Source organism: Humulus lupulus, chromosome X, assembly GCF_963169125.1.
Source record: "Humulus lupulus chromosome X, drHumLupu1.1, whole genome shotgun sequence".
In the NCBI taxonomy this organism is placed as follows: Eukaryota; Viridiplantae; Streptophyta; class Magnoliopsida; order Rosales; family Cannabaceae; genus Humulus; species Humulus lupulus.
Window position 1 is genome coordinate 54,419,100 of NC_084802.1, and position 10,650 is coordinate 54,429,749.

The following is a 10,650-nucleotide window of genomic DNA, read 5'->3' on the forward strand; positions in this document are numbered from 1 at the left end:
ACTAACATTGCAACATTTAAAATTTGTTGAAAAATACTATTAAATAGTAATCTTGTTACACCCAATAAAGACATCACATAAGTAAAGACATAACTTTGTTTTTTTGTATTTAATCATAAAAGAATATTGCAACAAAATTTTCACACCAAATTTTTAATAGTTCCATAAGTCTTTTTTTTTGGGGATCCATAAGTATTAATTAGGGTGATTTTATTATTTTGGATTTTAGTGGTAAAAAAACTCAATAATAGCAATTATTATAGAAAGAAAAAAGAAGTTATTTCTTTATTTTGATTTTTTTTTATTTTAGTTCCTTTATTACAATATTTTGTTGCATTATTGATTTATCAAATCATCACTATTTTTTTTAGTTTGTCAAAATAAATTATCAATTTTAAGTATGTATTACTTAAAATTAAGAAAAAAAAAGTCATTTATTCAATTTGTAACTATAATAATAATGCAGTATTAGTCAATCCTCCTACTCCTAGGATATGATCCAAGTCATCTACTAGAGTTTTCCACCTAAAAAAAATCACAACCAAACTCTCTGTCCCCCGCCCCTTCCTTCTCCTCCGCTTTATTAAAAAAAATTAAAATTAAAATTAAAAGAAAAAGTTGCAAAAGTCACATGGTCTTCTTCTTCTTCATACATTATTCTATTATAAAACTCTCATTCTCATGTGCCCACTTTCTTTACAGACTTTCTAAACCAAACTCTCATCATCCTCAACCATCGAAGACCACCACCAACCGAGAGATGAGCTCCGTCGATCTCTCTCTCATCCGACGGCCGACCTCCTCTTTCTGTCGCCGATCATGCTAGCTTCCGTCTCCGCCGCCGCCACTTCCATCTCTTCCTGGCTCCGCAGTCGTCGGATCCGCTACCTATTCCTCTTACTCTGCTCACCGGTCCTTCTCCCTTTCCTCTGCGCCACTTTCCCCTTCCTCTGTGCCGCTGAGCTCTGCCTTCGCATCTGCCGCCGACGCAGCCGTAACCGGAGGAAGATTGCCGACGAGTTGGAGGAGGACGATCGGCTCCGGCGATGCGAGGAAGGGTGCTGCGGCGGGCATGGGCCGGACGAGGGAGGAGGAGTGGGGCTTTTGCAGAGGTATTTGGAAGATCAGCTTCTTCTTGTTGGATCTATGTACGATTGCGGTGACGATGGGGAGATCGCAGATGGTTTCGACTCTGATTTTTTCTCTCATCCTGGAATTGGTGATGGTTTCGCGGCTTCTCTTTTGAACTGATTTTTCTTATTTTGGCTTTTTTATTATTTTGTGTAAATTGACAGAAAGTTTTAGTATAGACTGATGCTGATTGTCCTTATTAGTGTTCTTTCGTTCTGGGGCTTTTCTTGATTCTTGTTTTCGAGCTTTGGGGATTCTTTGAAATTGTGAATATCTTTATTTTTAGTTTAAAATTTAAGTATCTTGTTCATTATTAGTTTTTTTTATTTTTCGTAGAAATGATATCTGGAGCATTTCAATTTTAAATTCAAGATGACAGTTAAAACTGTTTCATTTATTTATAAACTGCTTAGATTGATGCTTTTTGTGGAATTCTTAATTTATTTTACATAACATCAAACAAAAATTATTATACCGTTATCTTTATATAATTAAAACAGACACGGATGTAAATAAATCATTTTATTTTTATAAGAATAACAAAAAAAGATTGCGGTTGCGCCTTGCCATATTTGGCGGAATACTACTCACAAATTCAAAATGGTGGGTGTTATAATATTAAACTTTTTAAAAACAAAAAAAATCAAAGTAAAAATAAGAACACATTTTATTTTCAAATAGATAATCGTTCAAGCACAAAAACATCACGAATAGGTAAAGGATCCACATCAACCAAAAATTTCCCCACAACTAGCCCTACTACAAGCTGAGCAAGAGAGTGAGTAGCTTTGTCACCCTCTCTTGGTACATAATGCAAGCTTACATTTGGAAATGCAGACAAAGACAGCTAAATACTTGCAATATATTCATAAAATAGCGAAAAATCTTCATAAGATGCTTCAAATTATCAATTATCACTTTACCATCTAACACCCTTACTATCTCTCAAAATGGCTCATATTCCAATTATTCCATTTTCAAGAGAAACTGCTCTATCAACATTGATCATCAATAAACCATAAGGTGGAGTCAACAATCTTCTCTCTATTAACTACCAATTGTTACAAATCATTTGCTTGTAAATCTACTTTATATTCTTGCTAAAAATCATAAACCATAAGGTATTAGGACTTGTTTGGTATACATGATTGGATTAGACTGGACTATTAGTTAGGAATAGATTGAATTGGACTATATTGAATTGTATTAGTGGTATATTGTGTTACCCCCAAATTTCAAGAATAAATAAACAGCCTCGAAATGTAGGCTCGTAAAGTGTAAGATCGGGATTAACAAGTGTTAGCATTATACTTATGCAAATTGTCACGAAGTTCCAGAGCTACGTCATCAGTGCTTGAGCATGAGTTGCAGGCTCGAAGGCATAAGTCTCCTTCAAGAGATGAGTTCGACAGACTGATCAAGCAAGGAGGCGGGGACAACTGGAATGGTGAACTTGAAGCTATGAGTGATCTCGAAAGCGCGTTGAAGCAGTGTTCGAGCTTGAATGCGCGTTAAATATATACACAGAAAAGCTGTTAGGAAATCCCTATTTCTTTGGGATTAGTTAAAACCGTGTATTGAATCCCTATTTTTACGAGATCTTTATTTAAATAATTGTGAATACCAAAATTCCTCTTGAATGAGACCCCTGCCTCGTGACCCTCGAAGTATAGGCTTGGGATGGAAATAGCCCACACGCCCCTGCGTCTCGCGCCAGGGCCTCTCGGACACCGTCTAACCCACACGCCCCTGCATTTCGCGTCAGGGCGTCGCAGACACTGCCTCGCCCACACGACAGCGCCTCGCGCACCTGCCACTGCCTCACGCCCCATAGGTACCTCGCGAGGCCGTCATGCCTCAGCCATTTAGGAGGCGCCTCGCGCCCCCCTGGTGCATCCCGAGGCCATAACGCCTCGGCCACACGACAGGCACCTCACACGTGGGTTGGCGTCTTGCTCCTCGACGCAAGACATTGTAAATCCTTATTTCTTTGGGATTAGTTAAAAACGTATATTGAATCCCTATTTTTATGAGATCTTTATTTAAATAATTGTGAATACCAAAATTCCTCTTGAATGAGACCCCCGCCTCGTGACCCTCGAAGTATAGGCTTGGGATGGAAATAAACCACACGCCCTGCGTCTCGCGCCAGGGCCTCTCGGACACCGTCTCGCCCACACGACCCTGCATTTCGCGCCAGAGCCTCGCGGACATTGCCTCGTGCCCCACAAGTACCTCACGAAGCCGTCGTGCCTCTGCCACTTAGGAGGCGCCTCGCGCACCTGCCACTGCCTCGCGCCCCCCTAGTGCATCGGAAGGCCATAACGCCTCAGCCACATGACAGGCACCTCGCACGCGGGTTAGCGCCTTGCTCCTCGACGCAAGACTTAAGACCTCATTCGTATGGGTGCGAGGCCCGCATGAAGAGAGGTGCCTCGCTAGGCGAGGCGCTGCATTCCTCAATGATGATATGCCTTGATGCCAAGACCACATACCTAAACGCCAAGATGCACATCACCCACAAGGAGTGCCTGGTTCTCTAAACCCCACGCCACGGGCTAATACGTAGCATGGACTCACTACGCAAGGCCTATCGCTGAAAAATGCCTCAATGTGGAGGCCGTGTATAGGAAATTTTTTCTATGATAATGAAGAACCCACAATGTTCTTCATTACTTATAAAAATGTAAAGAAGCTTGGAGAGAGTTTATATCTTGTAAATAAAAAAAGTACCATCAGGTACAAGACATGCCCCATGAGTACGGGATGTACGACCTTGAGGAGGATAGAGGCATAACTCTGACATTCGTGCATGGCAAGTGGTGGAAGTACGAGGAGTAGTGGCATGACCTACATGTCTCTGACCACAAACAAGCATCGATACCACGATCCTCTGCTCCATCACGACCTGTGCCACTACCATGACAGTGTACCCAAGTACCTTCTTGTCCCTTAGGACCACCTTGTATCATAGACCATCAGATCCAAGCTTTAAATAGACCTCCACCCCTCAAACTGAGTGGTTGGAAAATTCTTGTAATGCCAGGCTATTCAAAGAATAATATACATGTTTTCTTTCATTACTTTCTTCATGTTTTTCTCTGAGTCTCCATAAGTTTTCCTAAGTTTATAAGTTCCTGGTTAAGTCTTTGAATTTTCTGACCTTAATTCATTAATGAGTTCTCGCCGTCAATAGTTTGGCACCGTCTGTGGGAAGGATAAGTGTCAAGCCACTGTTCTTCTATTGATTCTGGTAGAGAAAGATGCTAAGACATTCTAAGCATCTGAAAGAACCACAGGAAGGAAAGGTCCACCTGGACGGAGATTAGCTGAAAGCCTCCATGAGGAATCCTCCACCACTCGAAAATGTGGATGCGTCGAAGGAGCCCATGGCTCCTGAAGATGAAAGGGAGGCTTCATCCCTAGTTGTCCAGCCCGATGAAAACTATCCAGGACCGACGACATGCCCTACGGGAGGTGCTGGAGCATTTCCGCCCCCAAGGCCACCGTAGGTGCCGAACCCCGGCCGACAAGATCCAGGTCCATCAACGCGCAAACCCGACAAGATTCCCCGAGTACATTCCATAAGCTTGAGCTCTAGGACTCGATTCTATGAAGAGGAGATACGTGAATTACACCGAAAAAATCAAAGGCTAGAAACCACCTTAGGAAATATGCAAGAGGTGTTGAACATCCTGTTACAGAGAAAGTCAAGCATGCCTATTCCTAAGTGAAATGGGGAGGCCATGAAGGAGGAGAAACCATAGTCCCTATAGATGACAGGAGGACTCGACTATCCACTAGCAATACCCCTAAGCCAAGGCGGCGTGAACGTCCCGGACAGGTGAAGCAGCATAAAAGGCCAGAGCGGAGGAACAACACTAACCCTCATAACGAAGTGGAGGTTACTTCAAGGGAAACACCCCTGGACTTGAGGGAAGAACTCAATAGGAAAAGGACGAATGAGAGGACCACAGCTCCTGTGGCTCCCCTGAAAGACAAAAGGAAAGGAAAGGTCGGCCCGTCAAACTTGAGGGACTCCTAGAGAATATATGTTATTGCTCTATGGAAAAGTGGAATATATGTTACATGTCGACTCTGAGCAGTGAGCATACGCTTTCTAATTAGTTCCACTGTGTCTTGAGCTTCTCTAATAGCCTTGGGTCCAAGAAGTTATCTTTCTCCTACCTCGTCCCGATGGAACGACGATTGGCATTTCCTTCCATATAGTAGCTCATAGGGTGTCATACCGATAGTTTCCTGGTATCTATTATTGTAGGAGAACTCTATAAGTGGAAAATACTTACTCCACGACCCTCCTAAGTCTAGTACATAAGCGCACAACATATCTTCTAAAATTTCTATGGTATGCTCGGACTGTCCGTCGGTCTGAGGATGAAATGTCGTACTGAGACTTAGCTTGGTACCCATGACTGGTTGCAAGCTTCACCAAAATCTCGATGTAAACACCGATACTCTATCAGATACTATGGTCTTAGGGATTCCATGCAGTTGTACATTTATCGAACATAAATGTCTACGTACTGGTCTGCAGTGTACGTAGTCTTGACAAGTAGGAAGTGAGCTGACTTTGTGAGTCTATCCACCACAAGCCAAGCTGATTCGTGTTGCGTACTTGTTCATTGTAATCCTATCACGAAGTCCATGGATATGTCTTCCCACTTCCATTTCAGAATACTAAGCGGTTATAAAACGCGAGCGAGTCGCTAATGTTCCGCCTTTACTTGCTGGCATATTAGGCACTTGGACACATACTTTGCTACGTATTTCTTCATTCCCAGCCACCAATATAGCGTCTTAAGGTCGCGAGTCATCTTGGTTGATCCTGGGTGAACAGAGTATGGGGTAGTGTATGCCTCTTCTAAATCTTCATCTTAATTCCATGGTCATTCGACATGCATACTCGACTCTTATATCTTAAGAACCCCTGTCCTGATATAGAGAAATCTATAGTCTTGCCTTCTTTGACTGCAGCCATATACGATAATAAAGTGTCATCATGCCCTTGCCCGATCCATATATCATCTAGTAAACTTGACTGGATGGACAAGTTGATCGCGAAAATATATATACGCAAGTGCATGCAATCGATTCAAGTAATACAGATAATTAATAGAGTATCGTTCCCACGAAGTCTATTTTTTAGGTACCAATAATTGTTCTTAAATTTCTATTTGGCAAACAAAGTTTAGATGAATGAATTTAATATTAAAATTGTAAATAACTATGAAAAAAACTAACTAAAAGATAAAAATCAATATTAAAAAGACCTAGGGTGTTAATTTCATCAACATTTCATTCTACTAATTTCATTAATTAGTTCTAAATTTCTTTCTTCTTATTCTAATAGCAAGTTAACATAAATCGATTCCTATTCTTTTTCAAGATATAAGATCTCATCCTATATGCAGGTTTTCTACATCTCTATGATAAACTTAAACAAATAGCAGGCATTAAGCATAGAAACCTAATTACTACACAAGCCATACAGGTACTTTCGTCCAATATGCAACCTATGTTTATATAATGATAGCATATTCAATTCTCATCTTTCAAATTTTGAATCAAAATCATAAATCAAGCAAATATTGATCAGGTATTTATTAGCATTAGGCACACATTATATAGATTAGAATAGAGAAGAAAAATAAATAGAACATCATAATTAAATTAGATAGAAATTCAAGTGACTACATTAAACCCTAGATAAAAATTGTTTAGTTCATATCAAACATGACTAAATCAACAAAATAATAATTCTGAAACATAATATTCGAAAACTTAAAGAAGAAAGAAAAATATAAAAATGCAGAACATCTAGTCTAAGAATCAAAATTAGTCTCTAAAAATATAATTAAAATCTGACCTTATGACCTAATTAAACCCTAAATATGAATTTATAGTAAAAAAATTACAAAAGCTTTGTTTTTCATATGCGGGTCGTGACTTGGCCTTGCGCTGCGACTTATAAGGTCAAGTCGCGGCACTAATTGCAACCAGCAGCCATGTGTTTCTGACTTGACTATAGTCGCGACTCTAATTCCATTATTTCTCAAATTAGGTCTTTCAACCTCGTCTCTTCATCACAAACTGACTTTTAATCTTCCTTAGCATCATTTTGAGTCAAACAACCGCCAAGAGATTTGCTTTTCCACCATTTTCTCTTCTTTTTCCATTTTTCTCATGATTCACCGCACCAACCTACAATAAAGACAAAAAAAAGTGTAATCTTGTAAAAAAACACACATAAAGACTCAAGATTACCACAAAACACATTCTAAAACGACACTAAATTGAAGTTATCAAACTCCCCAAACTTACTCTTTGTTCGCCCTCGAACAATGGACTCAAAACAAACCTAGACTCTAACAACATGAATTATACCAACAACAACGATTATGCCTCAAAATCATGAATGTTAATCATATAATTCTCAGAAAACTACTCAATAGTTTATTCAATCTAGAATTTTGATCAAAACACTCCATTAACACACTTTAGTCTACTAACATTTTGGATTATCAAATCATGATCATAAAATAACATATTTGAAATTAATTATGCTTACCAAATTCTTTCCAAGCAATCCATTCAGACCAAATAATTCCATAAGCTCACTTACTCGCTATTCTCCACTAATATAAATCATGATATGCATAAGAATCAATAGGACTTATATAGGCTTGTAATGATGGCTTAGGTAAAGGTAGATGAAAAAGTAATTTTTAAGCTCACTTTACTATAAGCACATGACCAAAACTCACCAACTTTACTTCCATAGTAATACAATCCCACAATCCCCTTTCTTGTTTTTTTCTTTAGAGAGATGTAAAATATATATATATATTCAATAATAACTACACTCCCCCAAAATTGATTTTTCTATATATTCACAATGGGAGTGTATTGAACTTTATTTATTTTTCAATATATATACTCTCTCTAGTTTTTTTTTTCACTTTTCATATTCTAAACCCACTAAAGTCACAATTAAACCCCATTACACATCAATCCCCATAATTTTTTCTCAATCATATGCTCATAGTTTATTAGGGACGGATATGTAACCAAATTTCAAGTTTTAGGCTTAAATGATGGTTTAGAACAAAAAGATACAAAATTAGGCTCAAAAGGGGTAAACAAAGGATCAAGTAATTTAAGGTCGGCAAGAAAAGCTCAAACGGTCCAAATGATAGCCTAAATCATATTCCTAAGCATACATGATATATTATTTCGCCTCAAATAACAAGTAAGCAAGTTTTAGAATTTTAGAAAATAATCCACTTTCCATTCATCATTCTACTAACCAATCTCAGCAAGCATAAACAATATCAAAAACATAAATTTAACATCATGACAAGATATTCAACAAATGTTATCTAAACCAAAGTGAACTAACGGAGTGTTCAATCAAGCACACAGATTTTTTTTTTTTTTTTTTTCAGATTTCATTTTCTTTGAATTATACTCATAACATTCACTTTATTCTTATCGACACTTGTTGTCAATCATCATTCATGTTGGTACTAAACACACTAAAACAAAACTCCAAACACTAACATTAACTAAACAAATCACACAAAACAAAACTAACAGAAAAATAAGCTACCCCCCCAAACTTAAACTAAACATTGTCCCCAATGTTTAAAAATAAGTTAAGAAAGAAAACTTACCTGGTGCGAATCACTTCAAAAAGGTGGTGGATCTGGAAAAGGGTGCCAAGGCGGTGGACGAGGAAAGTACTGTCGGTCCACCTCCTGATTTGGCCATCGGTAAACCAACTCATTCTGTCTGTCAACCTGAGCTCTATGATAATCATGAAGCTCTCCCAAATAATTGTGAGTATGTTGGTTTTACCGAATAATATAATCTAATCTGGCCAAGTGTAGATCCAGTGGAGCCTCAAGTGCCATATATTGAGGATATTCCCTCCCCTTTCTTACTCAACTACCCTTGAATCGGCTGGTTGATCATTGGCAGGCACAGGTTCCTCAGCCGCATCTCTTTCCTCTTCAACTCTTATCTACCTAGGTTGTGGTACTGGTGGCTCCAAAGATGGGTCATTAAATTTATACACTATAGCACAAGAAATAGGCCCCATTGCCTTCCTATAAATATCTCTAGGATATTTAGGTACCTTCCACACTTCACATAGATCAGTCATCATTGATCCATGCCCCAAACTGGCAGTAGTAGTCAGTCGATATAAATCCCTGATGCTTTGGCGGATAACTCGGCCAATATCGACAGAGAGTCTCGTCATAATAGCGTATACCAGAAGACCTCTATCAATACCCACTTCAGATAAGTGAGTGTTGGGCATAAGTCACGCACTCACAAAAAGAGTCCAGGCCTTGGCCACACAATTCACTTGATATCTCCGTAAATGCTTCGGTTCTCCATTTCGCATGACAAAAGTAGCACCAGGAATGCATAATGTTTCTGCCATCTCAGTCCAATCAATTTCACTATTATAAGCCAATTGATAATATTCATACTTGTCTTACAACAACATAGGCAATTGATATATGGCATCAATATTATCAATATCATATTCTATTGAAACCCCTCGCACAAACACCTTTCTATTAACTGCCCCAGGAAAATTGGCATAGAAGTCATAAACCATTGAACAATTAGCCTTGGGCATTTTATCATTCACAAAAAGTTTTCCAACAACGACATTGAATTTTAGCCCAAATGATATTATAAGTTTCTTGAGGGTAAGGATCTTCTTGATATTCCATTCCTCTCTCTTGAATTACCGGACGCTGAGATAACCTTTGATAGTGATCAAAGGCATCCTTATTAATAAACCATGTCGGATCAAATTCTTTAATTGGTTGAGGTGTTGGCAGGATTGGCTGAGTTTGGGATGGTTGGGTGCAGGATGTTGAAGGGCGATTAGCGCTCTTAGAAGAGGCAACCCTAGTAGGTTGTTTTCTTGGACCCATACTTACACAATGTATCAATTAAAACAAAACAAAAATTTGGCAGCACTTCCCCTAATTTACTATAATTTCCTCCACTTATTAACCCCAAAAATATCACTCAAATACACTAAATAGACTAACAATGCAGTTCAACAATCCAATTCAATCCATTTGCACAAAATTACTTCAATTAAAACTTCAAAAAGAGAAAACTTACAGGCCCTTGAATCTTGAAGACTGCCCACTCTTCAATTCTCCTTTCAATCTTCACTTCTCACCAATAGAAAAAACATTAGGGTTAGAGGAAAAGCAAAGAAGAAAGAGATAAATATGAACTAGGAATTAAAAATTAAGGATATGGCTAAATGGTATTCGAAATAGAAGGATAAGGGAAATTTTTTGAAAGCTTTTGCAAAAGAAAACTGGTTTGGGAGGAAAGGAAATGAAAAATGAGAGGTATGGCTTAGAAAAAACGACTTTAAAACACTTCTTCTCTGTCTGACACAGGCGCGTCGCGACCCAAGCAAGGTAAGTCGCGGTCCGCATAATTTTTTTTCCAGAATTC

The 10,650-nt window shown here is 38.6% G+C and overlaps 1 protein-coding gene across 1 annotated transcript; it reads left to right on the forward strand.

Moving 5' to 3' along the window:
* The first annotated feature begins 560 nt into the window (after window positions 1-560).
* LOC133804610 (uncharacterized) lies at window positions 561-1,447 on the forward strand. Its single transcript, XM_062242753.1, has one exon. The coding sequence runs from the start codon at window positions 820-822 to the stop codon at window positions 1,249-1,251; it is 432 nt and encodes a 143-aa protein (XP_062098737.1). The 5' UTR covers window positions 561-819; the 3' UTR covers window positions 1,252-1,447.
* Window positions 1,448-10,650: the final 9,203 nt, after the last annotated feature.

Excerpts from the sequence above, each read along its gene's own strand:
- LOC133804610 (XM_062242753.1), top strand. The coding sequence starts at position 820 with ATGCTAGCTTCCGTCTCCGCCGCCGCCACTTCCATCTCTTCCTGGCTC.